At 41.3% G+C, this 22884-nt stretch overlaps 1 protein-coding gene across 1 annotated transcript in view; it reads left to right on the top strand.

Moving 5' to 3' along the window:
- Window positions 1-3332: 3332 nt before the first annotated feature.
- Window positions 3333-22884, top strand: part of adam12b (ADAM metallopeptidase domain 12b) — a 71938-nt gene continuing 52386 nt past the window's right edge. The window contains exons 1-3 of the mRNA XM_070915573.1: window positions 3333-3447; window positions 15767-15888; window positions 18365-18438. Coding sequence (XP_070771674.1) covers window positions 3333-3447; window positions 15767-15888; window positions 18365-18438 — 311 coding nt within the window. The remainder of the gene's footprint in view (window positions 3448-15766; window positions 15889-18364; window positions 18439-22884) is intronic.

Genomic DNA, 22884 nt, shown 5'->3' with positions numbered 1-22884 from the left:
AAGTCATTGCCATGCCTGTGCATATGTATTCATTTTATTAAGGCTCGATGTTAAATATCCTGTTGTATCTTTGCTTGCAAAGTAATGCAACAACAGGAAGCAAAAATTAGATTTTTCTGACATTGTCAACGAGCCTTTGCAGTTATCAGGCTGACAGGAAGTTAAGTTTAGAGTAGTTTTCAGTATTTGTCACCAGTATTTACCTATATGATTTGATTTGACATGTAACAAAGACACATTTAGATATTTTTGCTCATGTCACACTGGCAGATTACGGCAAAATAAGCGCCTTTGTCTACCAAATTTATACTGTTAAATTATTCTATAGTTCAAAATTGTATATGATGTTAATTGTTCTCACCTACCACTGACACACTCATATTATAATTAAAAAATGACATGGTTTAACAGTTGAAATATTAAAGCGATGAAATCTGTCTACTCTTTTATTTCCTAATGATTTGATTCCTTATTCACAACCTCATTTTCTTCTACTATATCTCAAGTATCTCAAAAAGAAATAAAAGCATTCCAAGGACATTCTGTGTAGTAGTGGTGTCACTTTCCAGGAAATTGAGTCTCGGTGCTCCGAGCAAAGCACCTTGACTCTGTCATTGGTACAGTACTGTAGGTGTTTATAAAGTGGAAGAGGGGAGAACCGTGTTTCGTCATTGGCTTCACGTCTGCCTCGAGGCCTCTGGAACCTCCCATCCGGAACAGTGGAATTCCAAGCTAATCGAACTCAGGAGACACGCAGTGCCTGTGAAAGGGGCCTTTGTCACAGAGCTCCAAACCAGAGATGACATTGTAATAAGAGAGGAGACTTCTGAGCACAGCCTGGGACCGCAGTCCACATATAGCCTGCAAAGGTGACTGACATCTCTGTGGCATTTAAACAGAGCCTGCTGGGATGAGGGGAGAGCAGGGGAAGGACATGTGCCGCAGGTCTCAGACAAACACACTGTATAAATACATACTGTGGCAGACTTTTGGTGAGTGGGGTTTGCTCTGGAGTAAATACTGACAGTGTTTTAAATCCCAAACAAAATGCTAGGCTAAATGTTTAATAAAGATTGAATTAGTCTGCTCCTGCAGTTCATTCTCCTCCAGTATGGAAATGATGGACTAGCTGCCATGTACTGCAACGTTCTTGCATCCAGCAAGCAACCTATGTAGTAAACAGTATTGTTACCCACTGACTTTACTGATGCCAGAAATGCCATTTAAAAGAGTAATCCACATGGGAAAAGTGCTCTCCTGCCATGTAGGCTGGTTCCAGACGATGAGCACAGACTGACAGGCAGTTGTATACGTGGAGAAGGGCTCCTGTCAGTCAGCCTCTCTCTCTCTGAGACATCATGTGTCTGTATGTCACATTGCTATCTCCGCATAATGTGGACTATGTGCTCGGAGGCCCCTCGACTGGCTTCCCAATGGCCATGGCTGACTGAGATGCCCTGAGGGTAAGGCTGATATGTTGAGCTCAGAAAGGAGAATGCTGGCTGAGCTTACAGGGCTAATTGTGTACATTGAAGCAGAGTGTTTAGTCAGAGTTTGGTCATTAGTCATTTCACTGGCACCCATATTATCTGAACATCTAACCTCATGGCCGTCTCTTTCTAGCAGTGGCTCTCTATTCTAGTATTGTGATTGTAACATAGTCTTCCCAATTAAAATATACAATATGTACTGTATGTGGGCCTTGAAATTGTTTTCACTGAAGATACTCAGGGTGAGCAACAGGCAAGAAAAGCCAGGGGGTCATTCAATAACACAGACAAAACAGATACAAGTGAACAACAGACATAAGGGTTTTTCTGGGTGTACATTTTAATAAAACTCCTCAGACAGAAAATAAAGATACACAGACACACTAAGACACTGTGGGATTTTAAGGACATAACTCAAAGTCAGCTCAGGCAAAGCACTGCAATTTTTTTTCTTTTCTTTGCAGTTTGTAGCCTCAGTGGAGATGTGGAGTGAACTGATGCCTGCACAGAGACATCTGTGACTATTTTGCCTGCAGCGTATACATACTAAAAAAGATTAGACTAAACCAGACCAGGTAGCCACAGATGCGGCCAGGGTGATGACAATGTGTGTGTTTGTGTTTGTGTGTGTGTGTGTGTGTGTGTGTGCGTGTGTTGTGTGTATGTGTGCGTGTGTGTGTATGTCTGGACACAGAGATAGAGAGACAGAAGAGACACTCTCATCCTAGGGGTATATCAAAATGAAGAATGACTCACCATTTTGATAACTGAATACTTTTTTAAATATACAATATTCACACTGAAATTGAAAAAATCGAAAAAGATACTTTTAGGGTTCAACAGGTTAAAAGCTTAACATTTTTTGAAATGTCAGCTTGTAATCCAATTAGAGTACATGCATAGATTTCCAACTCATCATATTGTTTCACACTATATTTTCCAGCAATTACATCCCAAGCAGTGTCATAGTCAAACTAGGTAACTGCCTAGAGAAGTGCTCTTTGCAAAGCTTTTTTTTTTGTATCTTACTCGGTTGTGTGTGTGAAGCTGCATCCATCATATTTTAGAAAGAGTGAGTTCGAGGAAGAGTCGATCATCTTGAGCCACTGTGGACCCACTAGACCCACTAGATCCAAAACAACACACTTTAGCACACCAGAGAGCAGTTGAGACTGAAACAAGATTATATGATAAAGTTCTTGTTTACTGTATAATATGTTTGGCAATGTGTCTACAATAAAGAAATGTTTTAATTTGAAGCCATTGATACACCTCCATGCAGAAAGAAGACAATGTCTACCAAATAGCTATTCTGTCTCCCTAACACGCATTAAGTGGGTGAATGGATGAGATCCCTAACATTGGATTTGTCCGACTTTAGGACCCAGCGGAGTCCGAAGCGCACATGGCGAAGTGTGGCTGCTCCGGTACGAGAGGGGATGGCAAGCCCTCTTCAGTACTCTCCAACATCCTCTCACTCTGTCTTTTCCAGCGCTCCTTGCCATGCCCCCTATCACATGAGCAGCACATCCTCACAAAAAACATTCAGCCAACACATGTTTGTCCGTTTCTCCCCAGACCGTTGTCCGCCAAACGTCTGGTGTAGGAAGGAAAAGTTTTTGACAGCTTCTTTCTTGAAATGACAGTCTGCCGCATCTCGTTGGAGTCTTGGTGGTGAAGCTTCTTTTCTTTTTTTTTCTCCACCCGTCTTTCCGCCACTACACCCACTGTGAACTGCTTTGAACTCCATCCTGTCACCTGTGTGTGTCTGGTCGTGCTGCATTAATAACGCAGTCTGACCGGAGCGCTTTCCCCGGCTTCACCCCACCGAGCCCGGGCATCATGAGAACCTGGAGGCGGCGGAAGAACTTTGCCTTTCTGATCTTCGCTTTCTGCGTCTGGTGCCTCTGCACGGCAACACAAAATGCTGACAACACGGTTTACAATATACATGAGGGTGAGTAGGCAACATGACTGTTTATTAGTCAATTGGCTGATTTTCTTGCAGTGCTGCAGATGTTGAACCCCAGTCTGCTCAACTGAACATGATTTTTTGATTTTGAGTGTTTGGACTGGATTTCTATTATGTTTCATCAGCGTACATACTGTGTGAGTAGCTTTGTCTTTATAGTAGGGTTACCTTGTTGTAGTTTACAGAAATTCCAATATGTTAAAGGACTAATCTCCCTCATCTTTATAGATGTACTTGATGTGACACTTAAAATACCTATGTTGCACACCATTTTTGACATTTCTCTTCTCACACAGCCCCTTTTATTGTCTGGCTGTTCATTTTACATGTGGGAAATGCATATGGGGGGGCAAGGGTTTATTTAGATCTATCTGTCTGCTCAGATGGAACAATAAAGGGAAGTGCCAGGATGGATAGATGAGTTTAACATCCAGGAGGATACAGCTTTGTCTTTAGGTTGTAAACATGAACCAAACAGGATGTTATTATTCAGCAGCTAAACTTAATCTGCTGAATGAATAAGCCAGTGATAACCCGGGTATTGTGTGTATGGGACAGCGCATGTGCCAGGATACAAATGGTTTGTGCGTTAGTGTGTGTGTGTGGCTGTGTATGTAGTACGTAGACAAAATGGCAAAGATTAAGACAACAACAAAAAAAGACACACCCTCACAGATCCACCCTGTCACGGCTGATGCTAGCAGGGTAACCAGGACACGGGGGACAGGACTCAAATGCAGACAACTGAGACAGAACTGGTGCAGTTTAATGATTTATTTCACACAATGAGGTTCAAAGGCTTACAGGACAGTGAGACAAGCAAGGGTCAAAACAAGAGAAGGCAGTCCAAACAGGCAAACAGATTCAACAAGGTGCAAGCAAAAATCAGAAGTCCAAAAATGGCAGGTAACTGGTCTTAGGAACAGCAGAAAAACAGCAAGACATGAAGCACACAGCAATTTCACTTAACAATCTGGCAGGGGACAAAGGAAGTGAACTGGTAAAAAACTTGTAGTGAATGCTGATAAATGAGGTGCAGGTGGGGAGATGGATGGGGACGCTCAGGTGACCTCAGGGCTGATGAGAAGTGGGAACAGGTGTGTAGTTGGGTGGGGCGCAGTCAGGTGATGGGGAAAGGAGGGAAAGCCTGAGGCCTTCCTGGTGGACTAGAGGAGAATGGCACTGAATGGGAAAACAGAAATGTGACTGGAGAGGGAGGCCAGCCCCCTGGAAAACTCTCTATTATGGTTGGAATGTGTTGGACTGTCAAACTGTTTTTTGTGGATCTTGAAGTTGGCAAGTCAGGATCCAGCATGCTGTAATTATAGATAAGGTTAAGAAAACAACTCTACATAACTTATCTCTCTTATCTCTTAATCTCAGGTGATTCAAAGACATACACTGCCCCTACCAAGTGTATTGCTAAAACTAGAGAAGGAGCCATAGGTGCACAATGCTCACAAGTCCTGATATAGCAAAGCTTCCCTGAAAATAGAAATAGAAAGATGCAGTTCAGGAGATGTTCACCACTCACATCATCTCAATATGGGGTCATTAGAGCTCTCACTCAGAGGGTTAGCTGATGTATGAATGCAGGGAGTAAAAATAGTTTGAAGGGGTAGTGCGAGTATTGAAATAGGGCAGTACATACCACCTCTTTGATGTCAGCAGGATATTGACTTCAGCTTCTCTCTGCAATGTTTGTCATGGCTTCCCTCCACCTCGCTGGAGACTACAATGTCTTTATCATGCTGTAGTTTGTGAGCCAGAAGGAAGCTAGAGAGGTTTTCCTTGAGGCAGACTCTCCCTCAGTTCTCCTAAAACATGGTTTTAATCGGTTTATCTAATTGGAAATAGATATAGAAATAAACAAAGCATTTTTCACTTCAGAAATTCTACTGATTTTTTTTGTTTAATGATGGCAAAGTGGGAATAACAGGAGCTGTAGATAGAAAAAGTAGACCCAGGAGTATTCAATTGAATTTTATTTATGGTCTAGCTTGTCTAGCTTAAATTGAATGGTCTGGATTGGTGTAACATGTCATTCAATAATAGAGTTTTAAAAAAGTAGCTAATATGTGCTGTAAGGCAAAAAGCGTAACAAAAACATATGGTTTAAAAGTGTCATGATGATTGTGGATCCTAACTTGAGACTGTCCTCCCGAGTTTTAGTGATAAATCCCTCAAGCGGCTGTAAGAATTATGAAATAGTGTGACGCTGGTATAGAGCCACAAAGTCCCACTTCCCATTTCTTACTGACGACCACGTTAATTTCTTTTAACCATGACCGATCATTCCCTAACCTTAATATTTAACTGTAGTTTTTGTGCCTAAACGTAACCAAATCTTAACCACAGTGATGTCAAGTCAGAAAATGGTTGAATTTTTGCAACAGTGCTTTGTTACAGTCTTTAAAGGTGCTGTCAAATAATTTCGTACTGTGCATATGGGCGTCAAATCAAATCATATTTGCTGTATATGTTTTGTTCTGAAAGGCACTTACAAATCATGTATTTTGTCATTTCATTTGAAGGACTTTTTGCCTAATTTTGAATTAATAAATTAGGTATAGGTATAGTATAGGTGAAAGATAAATTTACACATTAATGGAAGAGAATGTCAGGTATTCATCAGCAGGAAAACAAGACGCCTGGGAGTAATCGGCAGCTCAGGATGTATGTTAAGTGTGGTAGGTATCCATTTAGCCAGAATGTCAAGGCTCAACAGTGTCCCAAATCCAGCACAACTGGTTGACATGAGTTGACACTTGCCCAGAGCTAGCCTGAGTGCTGCTAACTGAAACAAATTCTTACCCCAAAAGTCCGTACCCCCAAAAACTCAGCCAAATCTGGGAACCGTGTATGGACCAGAGCCGACTGACATTCAGTCCTCCAGTGCCAGAACACTCAGCTGCAATCAGCTACCTGGATGGAGTTCAAAACCTGTGTTGTGTTTGCAGTTACTGAAGTAAGTGATGCGTCAGATAATAAGGACTTTCTCCGGAGGGATTTTGAAAGTATCATGTTGAGTATATTCTGGCCTTGAAGCCAGTAATACTGCACTTCTGAGTATTTTCACAAGAAAAATTCAACAAGTGAAAGCACTGTAAAAGTCAACAGTAGGTTTCAATGAGGAAATCAAAAGAAAGCATAGAGTCAGTTGTTGGGTACCAAAGTAGCATTCAAATGGCCTTTACAATATTTCGCTGTGTCATATTGTCCGTCTTCCTAAAACTTGAAAGAAAAGGCTGGTTTGTTGCTATTTTAACATCAGAAAGAGCCCTTGAAATTATCAAAAGGTTGACTGAAGGCTTCTTGAGTGAATCTCAGAATAGTAACACATTTATTGTTTAAAGTAAGATTAAAAGAGCCGCCGCTGTATAAATGTTGGTGCAATTACATTTGGGAAAAACAGTCTATGAAAGGATCTACAAAGTTAAAATCAGGTGGTCAGTAGTTGAAGTGGCTGTCTGCTCATTAGCTTTTAAAAAAGCTAAAAGTAAAAATAAAAGCAGTCCCATAAGGGCAAGAATCAAGCAGGCTGTGTTTACAAATCTTTGATGAATCACTCTCTCTCTGTGGCTCTCTGTCTCTGTCTGTCTCTCTTTGTGTCTCCTCTGCATATCAACTGGTTTTCTGGTCTGATCTCTTTTTACGGGCAGAGGAAACTCAATAAATAATTAGAGACAGAACCAAATGACCTGGATTAGATTTGAGGATATTATCTGCTCAAACCGCAGCGTCAGACAGAATTAATTAGAAAGATTAGAACGTCTGTGTTGTCTAAACAAACTGGCGGAGAGGAGAATAAAACCTTCCCTGAGCGCCCTGAAACACAGAAATACACTCACACTCCCTTTAGTCTCTCAGGTGCAAAGCCCACCTTTCAGCACAGTTTCCTGGCATGTAACCCGCACCCATCCTCCGGTCTGTGGTAGAACGCTGACGTATGGCTGCCATCCACATTAAAACATCCCCTTTCTGCTCAAGCCATTTAGGAAATAACCTCACCCTGGTCTGTCTTTCAAACCCTTGGGGTGGCTGTCGCTTGACATTTTGAGGACAGGCTGGCATTGATTTGTTGGCCACGAGGGAACGACAGACACAGTTAGAAATGTCTCCCTCTGTTAAGCATCATTGGTCATTATAACCATCAATGTGATTTAGCTTCTTCCTGCTCACCACGTGCCGCTCTGCCCGAGGATGACAGGATCACAGATATAATAGATAAGCCGATGTTATGAGACGGCAACACAACACACACAAACCGGCAGCATGCACAGCTCAGAGATGCTCACTGCTGTGTGATAATCTGAGAAACTAACATGCACACATGGAATAATGCTCTGAGCAATCCCAGATGTCATGATTGAGAAAGGGACGAGGAGAGAGAGAGAGAGAGAGAAGGGGGGGTGGGGGGGGGTGTATCGTGAAACTGTGAGAAAATCTGGGTGTCAGACAACAACAGAGCTGCAGACCGCCACCTGACAGACAGCAGTCCGTCATGGGTGTGATGGATGAGGATGGGTGCATTTCCTCCTGATCTGTATCAGCTTCCAGAAAACCAAAACAGACAGGTGTGTAGGCAGACACCTACCTCTCTCATCCATTTACCGCAGTGATTGAATGTGTCATACTTCATGTAAAGCTCAGATATTTTGTGGAATAGACAATTTTCTCTGAAATTTTGTGGAGCGAAGAGAGGAAGAAAGGAATAATGAATTGATGTAGAGCAGGAAGGGGACACGGAGTCACTGCTGTCACAAAATATCTGTGAACAGCAAGCTGTTGATATTTATGCTAGACTGCAGGATGAAGGCAGATATTGAATGTGCGAGGGGTGCACACATGCACTCGTCAGTTCTCAACTTTAAAATGAATGAGAGGCTAGAGGTGTAGCAGAAGAAACAGGGAGTATTTTTGGCTTACACAAAAGAGATGGTGAGCATATGAATTCTTTAGAACAGCGGTTGCTTGTTTGTTTCTTTTTCTTTGAATTCTTCAGAACAGCTTCCTTGTTTGTTTCTTTTTCTTTGACAGAGCGCCCTTCTCAAAAAATGTTAAGTTTTGCTTGGATGAGAGTGAGGGCGGAACAAGTAAGTGGACTGATGCAACAATGTAATTCACAGTTGCACAGCGGGCCGAACCACCAGGTCTCCCTACATCAATTATTTCACAATAGAAAGGTCATCGCACCTCTGTGTCTGTATTTACTGTGAGACATTCTTGATTGGAGTCTAGCCATGCTCTTAAACCATCAGCCTTTATATTGTGGAAGCTTTTGGAGGGTGGAGGATGGAGGGAATGGGAGCTGTTTTGAGAGGGTATTAAATGAAGTGAACAGCTTTTGTAAAGAAAGACCTGTGAGGCAGAGGTTAGTTGTGCTTTGCCCACAGCAATCTGGGACCTCTTGCTCCTATTATGTGTTTATATTATATATAAACACATAATAGGAGCAAGAGGTTATTATATATTATATATTTTGGATGAATATAATGTATCTACAACATGCTAATGTTAGGCTTTATAATGTTCACCATCTTAGCTCAGAGTGTTAGCAGGCTACATTTGCCAATTAGCACTGAACACAAAGTACATCTGAAAGAAATGGGAATGATATTAGTTTTGCAAGTATCTGGTCACAAACCAAAGTATTGAAAAAATCCATTCAATAGTTGTGGAGACATTTCACTCAAAACCACAAATGTCAATCTCAAGAAGGCAGTAGAGGAAACGTCAGAGGGTCACCAAAGTCAGTAGGGTTCATCCTCTGGGAAATTCATGCAATAGTTGTTGGGATAGGACCAAAGTGGTTGACCAACTAACGTATGGCTGAAAATCCATATTTGTTGGTACCCGGTCTCCCCTACGAATGGCTGCTGGGTGACCCAGCATGTGTGATAAGTTTCTGTTAATCCCCAAATCCTCCAAGCTGAAATCCCCACAGCTCTGAGACATAATGCCCAAATCTGTGCAAGACAAGATGGGAATTGGCTTTTCCACTGTTGCTCCCACAGGATGGGAATGGGACACGCAAGCAAATCTCACTAACCCACCCTGAGAAGTCTCCTATTACAATTATTTCACTGTCAGCCGCTGACCTCGTAGCTGACTCTATCAGGCCAATAATGAGCTGTTCTGTTCGGAATGGATCTGGGGGGTCCTACATCTAGGATTAACACCTTCTCAACTTCAGCACTCATTACTCCAGTGTGTCACCACAGGGGGAAAGTGAGTGATAAGGGAGTTGATAGAGGAAGGGATAGTTGAAATGAGGCAATAAGGGGACACTCAAATTCTCAACTGCGAACAGCTTTGGGACTCTTTTGTTTCTCTGTGTGCCTCTTAGCCCCCTTTTCTCTCTGTCTCTCAGACTGGTCTCTTCCACGAGAAATAAGAAGCTCATGATGTTGATGCAAACCCACCTCTTTTCTTGATTCTGCTCAACCTGCCACATCCAAGAGATCCTTTTCTGCCGTCCATGCACAACGCTGGTGGTAGAGGAGCTCAGGGGTGGAAAAAGTACTAAATTAGCATTTTACTTCAGTAGACAACCGACATGGAGTAAGGCAGAAACATAATTTCATAGTTTTACACCCTCTCTAAATAAATATAATAAACATGTAAAAAAAAAAATTCAAGAGGGCTTTCAGAGTTTGTCTTTGAACATTGCAAGTGCCTGGAAATTACAGCTCTGGCCAGTGTCTTGTTGAATGTACTGTAATTTCCATCTTATTGCTGGAGAACATGAACTCACATAGTGTAAGCTCGCCAGTTCATTACTGCTCAAGCTGAAACGCAGAGATGAAATATAAATTTGTACATTTACTACAGAGAAAAGAAGCCGATACATATGTTTCACTGGATGACTTATTTTATCAGTTGAAAGAGTCTTTTCTTTTAAGTTGCTTCTAGCATCAAACATCAATTCATATGTAGCAAAGCAGCTAGCACTTCAGAGAGCTACAGGCGCACTCCTTTATTAAACAATGCTGTCTACTTTTGCATGTCTTTCATTACTCTAGGAACATCATACTGAAGATGAGCTGTGTCAGCACCAGGGCTTTTTTTTTTACTGTTTATAAAAATTCATCAGGAGCCTTTTAACAGGAGGAATTGTAAAATGCTCTCTTTGATGTGCTGGAAGGAAGAGTGTTTGTTATGAAAGGAAACCCAGGCTTCATTTTAGTGCTGAGTTTCACACTGTGACAAGACTCACTGTAACAACCTGTAGTATGGTAGACAGTCCTAAAAATTATGTTGATGTCTTTCCATTTCTCTGAGTGACTCTGACTTCCTGCTAATTAGATAAATGTCAGGACAACCTCACAGGTATCACAATCTAATTGATGTTGAAGGAGTAGTTTGATGTAATTTTTACTTCCAGGAACGACTCTATTAAGATGGCCATGAGCTGTACTGTGTTTCAAAGCGGCCTCATTCGCCATTCTCTTTGTTAAGGGCTCTGTATTTCTGAGGGCACAATGTAGGTGTAGCATCCGTTGCTGTATTTAGGTCAGAGGTGTTTTCATACAGAATCAGTAATTATATGTATGCTGTATACAGAAAGCTCCACTAATGTGTTTTTCTAGAGCTCCTTTGTTCCACTTTGACCTAAAAGATTAAAACATTGTAGCGTCTTTAATCCTCAGATTTCTTGTGAAAGAGAATGTAGAACCTGGAGCATCTGAGACAGAAGTAAGAAAACAAGAAGACACTAAGATCTGCAACGAATCAGAGCACTTAAACACCAACCGTCTTGTACTTCCTGTCCACATATAATGTTAAACAATAGATATCCCTACAATAAACAGTACTTGTGTGAAGCTTATGATGTGTAATGTTATTTTTTTGTTGATTTGAATCAACATCTCTTGAAACCTCTCTCAACAGAAATTTCAGTATAAGCTTCACAACACTGCAGAACTATTGTATTCTATTATATTCTAATGTGCTCCAATTTTTTATTTTGTTTTATTTATTTTATGAACATGTCAGTCAATGAAAAAAGATTCATTAAATTAAAAAAATAACAAAACTGTCCGTGCTGATAATCACGCCTATCTCACTTCCATGCACTGGTTTCAGCTTGTCTCAGTACGTTGCCACTTTATGATCAATATGTATGATCAATACAGTAAGCACTCCCAGAAATGGTTCTGGGTTAGAGCCAGATTTCTATCGAATCAAATTGCAACAGTTGAACTCACCTCTGCTGTGTGCTGCTTGTCATCGTTTTGGCACAAAACCCTTTTTTTTTTTTAAAAGACATTTGTCCTCCTGTGTAATTGTGGTGCCTTCATCTTTCTTTTCTTCACTAAAAGAGGTTCCTCCTGTGAGTTGCTGGAGATTCACCTTTTGAGGGCATTCACAGACGCTTCACAGGGGTTTGACTGAAGGCTCAGAGGGCTGGTTTTTGAAGCTGCCGTGCAGATATTGAACGTTAAACCTTCCTCATTATCAAATCCATAATCAGAGTTCTTATCCTCTGATCCGCTGTTATTAAAGGTCTGTTCTCTGAGTTGAGAAATAACTTCAAAGTCATGTCTCCGGGGTCCCTGTTGTCTTTCCTCGTTTTTATATTTGGCCTCAGTTGAAAGCTGCTGAGACCAGGCCTGCGTGGTTAAAAGCAGCTAAGACAGGTTATCTGGCAGTTTGTAACATAAAAGGTCCTATTTTGTCTGTGTTGAATACACACAATTTTGTTGTAGGGTTCACAAAGCATCAACACTACTGAACAGCTTCAACTTCGATTAATTGATAAGTTGATCAACAGAGAATTATTCTGCATCAATTTTGATAACAAAATAGTCATGTAGTCTTTCTAAAGCAAAACTATCAAGTGGTTCTGGCTTCTCAAATGTGAATATTTTCTGTTTTCCTTGCTCCTCAACGATAGTAGTACATTTGGGTTTTGAACCATTGGTAGGACAAAACAAGCTCTTTGAATATGTCAGCTCGGGTTTTCACTATTTTCTTTTGCCATGACAAAATAATATCACTTACAAGGTCAATGTAGTACTGTATCTGCTCTGGAACTTTTGATTGTGGGATATTGTGGTGAGATTATTTTGTTCCTGGTTTGGTTTTTATTCCTATGCTAAAAATCAAAACCTGTCAGGTGTAATAATTGTTCTTTTCCCTGAAATACACACATATGTTGTACATAGTTTGTATGCAAGTAATACTTTAGGCTAACCAGATTGCAGGAGGTCACTGAAGTCCCACTGTGACGTTCGGTCTCTGTGGTACTCCCTGATCACCTTGCCTCCCACATGTCCTTCATCCTCCTGTTTTGACCTTCCTTGAGCAGATACAGTATTAGTTGTGAATAAAAAGCATCTATTCTGTTTCTACTAGAGACTAAAGGGAACGCAGATAATGCTTCACATATGCATTTTTCAACATATTATTTATGCATTTATAGTTGCATTTATATAAACACCCCATTCTCCTCAAAAAAGATAAATAAATAAATATACAAATAAATGTGAAAGTCTGATGCAGCAGGTAAATGTATGTAAGAAGGTTGATTTTTGTCCTGAGTCCAGCAGTGCCCTCCGTTTGACTGATGTAATTGCGGCTCATTTTGTTTGTTTATATTGCTGACTGTGTCACTTCCCTGCTGAGAAAAGTGGACACCAGCCCCTGTTTGAATTCACATTACCTAACCGTTAATTAGCAATACACTCAGGCTCGGGGTGGAACAGCAGAGAAGAATCATCCTTGTTAGATCATCAAAATGGAGTTAGCTTTAAAAGAGATCTGGCTTTTGAGGCTATTTAAAGAGAGAGGGGGGGAGATGTTTTTGGCTGCCAAACAGACTTGTGTTTTTTAGATGTATTACCCGCAGCTGATTTTCCCTTGTGTCCAATGTGGGGATACAACTGTGGTTGGCTTAGCAATCAAGATACTCTCCAGAAAACATATGGGATTAACCCAGTTTTAGTTTGAATTTCAAAGGTTCCCAAAGAGGATAAAGCCCATGAGAATGATCATGAATGTCATATTTCTTTGCTGTTTGAAGGGAATGCTTCTTTTTGGGGAGCAATGACGGATGTTGCATATAAACTTTAATCTTCATCCAGCTTGTACTGAGGCCTGGTGCACACAAAAAACCTTGACAAACTCACATACAGCATGCAGCTCACACACAGTGCACATACACATTAATTCACACATTAAAGGGGTCAGTATGCTTCAAGCAATGTGCTTGTCAGACCGTTGAACAGTGTTTGAAACCCCCGACTCGGGGGGGTCACAACATTTATTGTAATGTTTGGAAACCAACAATCAAACAAGCATTCCCACATCACATTGCAAGTGTGCAGAAGTGAGAATGTAGGCAGAACTTCTCTCTGAAGATCTCCTTTTTATTCTTCACTCAACTACTTCCATTACTTTCCATGTGAACAAACAAGTGCAACACCATGAATACCTTTGAGGAAAGATTGTCCAAAAGTGTGCAAATCATTGCGTGTTCCCCCTCCTCTATGACGGCGGGCTTTTTGCCCTGTTTTCGAGCGTGACCGTTCAAAACATCTATAAACACTTTTGCCCTTGGATGCATTCTGATGGCATGCTGACAAGTTAGTTTGTTTCGAGCGTACCCTTGCTTTATTTTCCTCTCTGCATTGGTATGGTTTAATTAAGACGAGCTCATTCGTCCAAATGAATTGCGAGGGACACCAGTGGAAGTGTTGAAGTCTTTTATTAACAAGACGTCTGCTTGACTTTCCTTTTATAGCTCCTTTTTAATGGCACTCTCGCCGCAGCCTGTGGTCTCAGTCATGCTGCTCCGTCTGTCTAACACGGTTTTCATGCACCACTAAAACCAACAAACTACCATCGGCACATGTTCAAATACCCCATTAAATATAGGAGGTCCCTTTTATGCCCTTGTTAGCTTATTATGCGCTGTGGATAAATGGAGAGTCTGGGCCACAGCGCGCGCTCAGAGCAATCGCCGTCACAGACTGTTTGAAGTTGTAAGAAATGCAGGAGTTGTCGCTGAATTTCGTCTTCAAAGAAAAGAACCATCAGACTTTTAAGAGACAAGAGTGCTTGAAAATGAAGACATCTCCTGCTGGGAGGAGAGAGGGAGGAAGAGTAAACAAAATATGTCAGACTGTAGTATTGCTGCTCAGTGTACTACTGAACTCTTGTTGTACCCTGCATGACGCTACACATACACATGCAGACAAACAGATGCTTTACATTTGTATCTCAAGGGATAAGGGAGCAGGCCTAGACCTTAGACGTACAGTAAATGGAGACGCAGCATGTTCTCTCAGTCTTCCTTTGGTGATAGCAGGAGTGTGAAACCTCAAACAACCTCTCTCCTCCCCTCTACCACTCCCTCTCTACTCCATCTCCACAGCTCCTCTCAGGGTTTGTAACATTTATTGGGCTTCACAGGAAGCCTGCTGGGCCTGCTACAATACAGACATGCTCTGTAAGGCCGTGGGAGCATTAGGGACGGCCTCAGTTGTCTGTGGGAGAAGAAGGAGGAGAGCTGAGAGAGACACTGAGAGAGCAGAGGGAATTGTAACTATGATTCCCACATTCTGCTTGAAGCCACTGATCCGGTTTATTGTATTTCATCCTATGCTATATATACATCCCACACTGTTTGCCTCCCAAATGAGCAGTCTTTTAAGGGCTTATTAGCATAATTGGCTTCTAACTTTTCTAATTTCACTTCAATAAGAGCTTAAAAGAGCAGTACAATGTGTTAAAGAGAGAAAGTGGAAAAGAGGAGGAAACAGAAAAGCAACAGACTGCAGTGCCAGTTTCTGACCTACTATATGAAGCGAAAGAGGAAACGTAAACAAGAAGTGGAAAGGACAATTTCATCCCGCCAGTTGTTTTTTTGTTTTTTTCAACTCCATTCCTGTCTGGAGATATTGTAAAGGCTTAGTTCCTCATAAACTGTGTGAGAGCATCTATTATTGATGCTCTGTCTGCGGCTGTGGTCCTATTGCAGAGGCCCTTTGGGGGACAGCGCATCTCACAGGAACGAGAGCTTTTATTTTTTCTCAGCAGTCCACAATCTTTAGTAGTGCTGTTCTATGTGAATGAGGCTTCCCTACCTTTACTGCAGGTTTTTTCTTCTGTCTAAAACATTATTGGTGTGCTTGAATTATTGAGGATATTACAGAGCAGCTTTGACCTATATCGCTGACCCCTTTGTCTGCAAGCCAGTTTAACAAAATATACTGTATACGTGTCTGTGATGTTTGTAGTGTTATTTTCAATTTCATCATTTAAGTCTTTTAATCTGTTCTTATGATCTTTTTTACAGGAAGTTGTGCAGACAAGGCTAAACAGCGAGGGGAAGCAATGAAACCAGACCGCTATGAGACCACCGTACCTCTGCTGCTGAAGGGCAATGAGCGTCGACCTCTCTGCCAGCTCACGGCCGGGGTAAATACTCACAGGGCCACCTAGCAGCACTAGCTTAATGCTAATAAGCTGGCTTCCAAGTGTGCTTCCAAGAGCTCAGCCAAGTACAGATGTCTGGCTTTTTGTTTGACATAACCGCAGTATATGACTCCCTCCCCTGATACCTGTTTCCCCGCATGCTTGATTTTCTTCAGTAGAAAGTCCCTTCCTCAGCTCTGTTTATCCTCCCTGTTGTGGTTTCTCTCCTCGCTAGCTCCCTCTCCTTTGTTTCAAATACGTCCTCTTTTGTTTGTTGAATACGAGTTTGCCCCGAAGGCGATACACACTGCGAAATTATTCCTGAAACTCGTGAGATTTACAAGTCAGCAGTGCACAAACCTGACGCTGTGAGAAAGATTTGAGCTCGTGAAGCAGCCTTGTAACACCTTTTGAGGATTGTGTCAATTCTTTCCTGCACTGTAAGATATATGCCAGATTAAAAGATGGCATCCATGCACATGTACAGTGTTCTCAGTTCTCTCCAAACCAATCTGTCCAACCTACTTCAGCCGGAAAAGAAAATGTTTGAAATTCGGCATCCCCCACCACAACTTGAGGAAACTTTTCCAGAGGAGGGAAATGCGTAGGTGTTGAGAACTCCCAGAGCAATCAAACATTTTTTTCCTGGTGCAGGGAAGTCACCATCTGAGAGAGTCGTGTTTTTTTTTTTTTCAGCCTTATGCTCCTCTCTCCGTCAGTAGAAGAGGGGCAGTGATGTTAATTGCATGTTTTTCATGAACATGACACATACTGTAAGCATGAGGAAAAAATAGGAACTTTTAGCTTTATGGAGTTAATTAAGCACCCAGTTTTAAATTCCATCAGATATTTGTAACCACCAGCTACTGCTGACATTTTTGTTGAGGAGATGCATTGGTTTTACAGTAGGCTATCTGCAAACTGACCCTTCCCAAATTAAACTGACCGCTAGGGCAGCTGGTGATTGTCTTATTGCACTTAAAGACTTAAACCTCCCTGGATAACAGATTTATATAGCTGCTCCTTGTGCCAACGGAAGGTTATCAAGCAGTCGTAAAGTATTGCAGAGTCATTATTTATAGTGACATCCACTTTCCACACACGCATATCTGCAGCCACACTTGCACACAAACGTAGACAAGCTGAGTCTCAGACAGAGCTGCACACATACTGGCAAAGTATTGGCCTGAAGGCAGCGGTCAGCAGACATAAGAAATGTCACTGTGAAAGAGGACACAGTCTGAAATATCAACTGATGATACATAAATCTATGTCTATTCTTCACTCTGCACATGTCTGACAATTTCTGTCTCTCTACTGGCTAGGATACATTAATCCTTTTTTTATTTTTCCATGTCTTTCTTTGTCTTTTTCTTGTATTTTTATGTTCATGTTGTAAGAATGGTCTGACGACATGATTGGGCCTCAGGCATGAATACGCTTTGCTTCTGTCCTGATGCAAGGACACTTCCTCACTCTGATAACAACTATTTTCTGAAAAGCGTCAAGTCATCTTGGGGCTGTTTGGTGGGAAATTGCTGTTTTGAGATTTGATTTAGGATTAAATCTCAAAATGGTGTTTGACATTGTGAGCGAAATCTTCCACACCACCTTCATTTCCCGGGTTCTTGCAGCCATAAATCAGTGGCACCGAAATATCATTGCATAGTCGCAGTTGTTCCTGCGTTGAAATACAGCTTTTCTGCTAAAGAAAGTAGGATGTTCTGTTTGCATTAGTAGTAACTTGATATAGCTCTGATGTGGTGTAAAGAGAGTGAACAATAAACAGTGAGGCTGTTATCAATGAGATCAATTAAGCTGGATTACATACATGCACTGTTTACCGTGAATCCCTCGTGCGTAGGAAGGCGATTTGAATCCAGTGCGGGAATGGCGAACTCCGCCACTAACAATGAAAACAACTATATAGAAAGGTAATTATTGAATGTGAATGCATTGAATTACTATTGCAGAAAAAATGACAACCATATTAGGGCTGTCCCTTTTTCCAAAAATCAAGGTCAATGAATTTGAAATGACATGCACTTTCACACCCCTACAGTGTAGAACCCAAAACACTTCCACACAGATGCTTTGGTGTTGTGATTGTCCACTCTTTGCTTTGCTCGCTAGCTTCCTCCAGCTTCCTCCAGCTCACTAGCTTAGTTTACTGATGACAGGACATGCAGTAGGTCAAGCTGATTTGATTTTATGAAAATCATAAGGTGTCTAACTTTAAAGAGATAGTACAGATAGAAAACTAGTCAAATGTACCTACTTTTGTGTCATGCACAGACTTGGGAAGTGTAGGATGTGGAAGCTTTCTTCCTGTTCCTCTAACACTATTGTGCCTCTCCACATCCTGCCTTGTATACACCCTGCGCGTCAAAGTAAGGTGAAGCTTCACACAAATGCTGATGGCAGGATGGGTGAGATCCGGGCACCACCTCAACACTCTCATCATCTTCTTGTGTTTCAGAGTTATCCTGCGTCACTCCAGCTGCTGGTACGTGCGGAAGGTGAACAGCTGATCCTGTTGCTGGAGAAAAATGAGTGAGTTCTCCTCTGATTTACTTAAATTCTCTTTCCATGCTCATTGTGAGCACTGGGACAGGGGAAACTTAGTATTTATTATGTTAATCACACACAGAGCCAATAGATAAACCCATGCTCCCAGCTATGGCTGACTGGAGTTATTTATGCAAGAGGAGGAGAAGGTGTATGGGTCTGGGCAATGATATAGTGTATTCAAGGAGGGAAAAATAATATGTCCCCTAGTGACTGGACTCTTTTATGGTTCAGTCTCTCTGAAGGGCAGAGAGATGAAAGCTGATAAAGAATAAGGCTCTGAGGACATGCTTGTCCTCCCCTTCTTTGCTTTCCCTCTCATCACTCCACTCCCTTCCAGACTGCGGAAAATAACACAGTGAACTGTGAAACAAGGGGTGAGGATCAGTTTGGGTTCATAAATATGTAGATACACACACATACTCACGTACAAACTGTTTCATATAGAGAGGAAAGATTGCTGTAAAGCCAGAAGAAAAATGTGCGTAAAGGCCAAGTGACGTGTCGGGGGAAATTTACAATCTCACAAGAGTGATGGCATCGCTGTCTCAGGTCTTGTTTCTGCCAATGTTTCTCATTCAGAGGGAGTGGAGACATAATATTTTACCCTGCTGCTTTGGGATACATATTGACACTGGAATGATGGACTTGGTCCACAACTGGTCCGACCTCCATCAGTGGTAACTCTAGAACAAACACAAATCGGACCGCGGAGATTTTCTGGCTGCTTCCCCTTTTCAAGGGGCAGAACCTTAGCAGGAGTTTGAAAATGAAAAAACAACTTCTGTATTTAGAAGTGTAACTACTAGTGAGTCACATATTCATTCTCTCTTGTACATCCGACATGTAACAGCCAACAACTCTGAACTAAAACCACTACTAGAACGATTTAAAGCAGCAATTGCAACAAACTGTCTATTATGTGAGCAGATAAAGATACACACCTCTCCCCCTGTCTTATTTCTCAAGGTACCCTGCCAACCCTCGCTAACACAGTTCAAATTACTTGCCAAAAAAAATCCTATAAATATAATGTTCCTCTCCAGAAATTACACTCGGCATAGAAAAACACTGTCCTGACTGACCCTTCTATTCCCTGTTCTCCATGTGACCTCTATTGACCTCAGCATCAGCTGTGAGTCATCCGTCACCAGCCTGAGGCCCGGGAGCGAGCATGCTGCCATTCCCATCCGGCCTGTTCCCTGTCAGGCCAGATGTGTCCTCTGATATCGCTTCACCAGTTCAGCCAACTCAGAACAGGTGGTCTCTGACCTCTATGTGGGTCTGTTTTGTCGAGGCTGTAACCGCTCATTCTGGGTCAAAAGGAAAGATGAGGGCACATGAAGGGAAAATGCTAAGGATGCAGGGATGCCTTGAAATTTTTCTGAATAATTTTGTATGTGGTAACACTGAGTCCCACTCCAATGTGTATATATTATACATTAAACATATGAACATTGCTCACTTGAAGTACATTAAAGTTAGTTGAACCAATCCAATGTCACTGAGATATGCTTGATAGTTTAATTGCTCAGCATTAAGATAAATGGTTCCGTTTAGGGTTTTTCTTCATCTCCAGCAAGAACAAAATATAGAAGTTAAAAGACTGTTTTCATAATAACAGCACTTTAAAGGTGTGGTACGCAATGTTTTTCTGCCTAAAGCTGCTCTCCTAGCTTCACTTGCTGACACATGCTGTCAGTGTAGATATCTTCATATTCCTCATAGCAGTGTCTTATTTTGTCATACCACTCTACAGTTTATATTTTACTGCCGCAAGGCTGCACAGAAAAGGTTTGTGTTTTAATAGAGCCCAATTGGGAGCACAGCGGTCAGGTTTTACTGATTTTGAGCCATAAAAAATAGTCTTGATTGGATACTGAATTTGATCATCAGTATGGGATGTTCCTAAAGCAACACATTCTCATCATATATGAAGAAATATGTTGAATAAACCTTAAACCACTTAAACAGCACATATTCTACTAACAAGCCAAGCAGATCCTCAAAACCTTATTTTTAATTCTAGTCCAGATCATCATGAAATTTCTGAGCATAAATTACCAGGGAACATGTATGAAATTATGTCCAACATGTTGGACCATTTAATGTAATGGTCCACAATAGCATCTAATGAATACTTAACTTCGTGTGAGCTTGGTATTCCTTGGATCCTTGCAACAAGCAGGTGAGGAAAAACACAGTGTGGAAGTTATTTTACTTTAATGCTACTTAAGAAGAAATGTGGTGAAAACATTGATGGTTTAGAGGTAAACAGATGCGGCCTCAGGGGGAAAAGAACAACACAAATAGATCTGAATGCAGAGAACTCAAGAGTTTATTAAGTGGTGCCTCTTTGTGCTGAGTTATGGCAGGTTTTCTGTGAAGGCTCATCCCTTTTTCCTTTAATCTGCTGAGCCCGAGCAGTTTGCACATTTGGCACCGCTGCAGAGCACACCTGTTCCAAGGCCAGTGTGAAATGATCTCAGTCCTCACCAATATAAACACGCTACCAGATCCAATTAATAAACTGCTGTTTGATAGCCGCTTGGCTCTGTCCCAAGAAAACTTGGCTTCAGCAAGACAAGTACAGATCTACTGAGGAGAGAGATCAGTGGGGGTCCACTGTGTGTGTGAAGAGAGTGTGTCCATAGATAGCATCCAATGTAAGTGTGCGTGTCTCTTTCTGTTTGTACACCTTGTAAAATCGGTGTTCATTGCATACACAAACGACTAAGATTGGACTGGGTTTGATTTCCCTGGGTGATTTGTGTCCTTGCCGGCCACTGGGATCAAACAGTCTGAATGAAATATATATATGATAGGCAGAGGACTGCCTCTGTATTTCACAGACTCTTGAAAGTTGTGTCACTTTTACAAGATATAGCCAAAAGTATATCACAGTTGTCAAAAGAAGAGCCCTGCACTCAGTTCAAAATGTTCCTGTTTGTGAATGTCTGTGCCAAAAAAGTCAATTCACAGTAAATGTTCGTTTTTAGTTTTTTTTGTCAGCTCTATACCAGAGCAGCACATTGGGACGTGACTTAGACCGGCCTCTCTGCTTTGTTTCAATTGTAACAGTCTTATATGCCGTTGCATATTAACTTCTGCACCCCGCATTCTTCATCTCCTTTTAACATGGTTAAAAAATGTTTTCTCATTTCTTTCATTGTCATATTTCTTTTTTTTTCGTAAGAGCAATGGCAATGGACGTGTCACATACAATATTTTAGGCTTGACTTGTTTTACAGTGCAAACAGAGCTGGACAGACATGCAGACTTGTGCCAGCAGGGTCTGCTTTGATGTATAGCATTGATCAATGGCACAGTTGGCCAGCTTCAAATGATTAATGGTGGTCGTATGGGACATTCCACATTAGTCTTGATTAAAGACTTCAATAGCACTGTCTGGGGGACCAAGGTGCTCGTGTGTGTGTGTGTGTGTGTGTGTGTGTGTGTGTGTGTGTGTGTGTGAGAGAGAGAGAGAGAGAGAGAGAGAGAGAGAGAGAGAGAGAGTTAAATGAGTATCAAAGATGCACATCTTGGCCCACTTACTGAGGTTTTGTACATTTAGTATTATAATTTCTTGTTTCTAAGGCACAGTATTGTTTGAAATGGTTCGATACTGGTGCTGATATGATATCCCTTTTTTTCATTTAAAGAGATACTACAATTATGGGATAGAGGTAAACTTAAAAACTGTATTTAACAAGTACACACTCAATAGTGTCAGTCATACAGCAATATCTTGAGTTTACTAACATTAGCCACCATAAGCTACTGGTCATACCAGACCAAGTAAAGCTGTCGCAGCAAAACCTCTGAGTGTGTTGAATGGTAAACGGTGTGTTTTATTGCTGTTTAGTTTAACTTGTAAGCTTGTAAGAGGAAGAATGTGTTATTTCTTCTTTCAAATGTAATGTTGTCTCGCTTCAATGAAAGAAGTACTCAAATGTTACGTTGTCTAAAAACAAACAATTGCCTAAATAAAGTTGTCTGATCGATACACAGTTTCTTTGGAGCCACCGTCAGTTCTATAGAGAATACAATAGAAGAAGTAAGAAAACCTTACATCTGGTTCAGAAAAGCACACTGGAAATAGAAGTTAATATGAAGCTATAGTCATCAATATACTTCCATAACTAAGGCATACAAGATGTATTAACATGGCGAGTCTCTTCAGCCATTATGGTTGTAGTATGCTGTTTTTCTTGAAACACTTTTCTGCTTTTTTCCTTGAAACACAATGAGCTGGATATGTTAATAGTCTACCTAGCACTCTGCACAACACCATGCATTTCCCAGTGAGAACATTTCCTTTCATTCTTCTGTGGCAGGAAAGAAAAGAGGAAAGAGCCCTTTTAGAACATATGAAATCTAAACAACATCATTATGTTTTTGACAAAAAAAAAAAATCCCCATAGCAACATC

Source organism: Enoplosus armatus, chromosome 12 (genome assembly GCF_043641665.1).
Source record: "Enoplosus armatus isolate fEnoArm2 chromosome 12, fEnoArm2.hap1, whole genome shotgun sequence".
Classification (NCBI taxonomy): Eukaryota; Metazoa; Chordata; class Actinopteri; order Centrarchiformes; family Enoplosidae; genus Enoplosus; species Enoplosus armatus.
The sequence above is the reverse complement of the archived record's forward strand: the minus strand, read 5'-3'. Positions and strand labels throughout refer to the sequence as shown.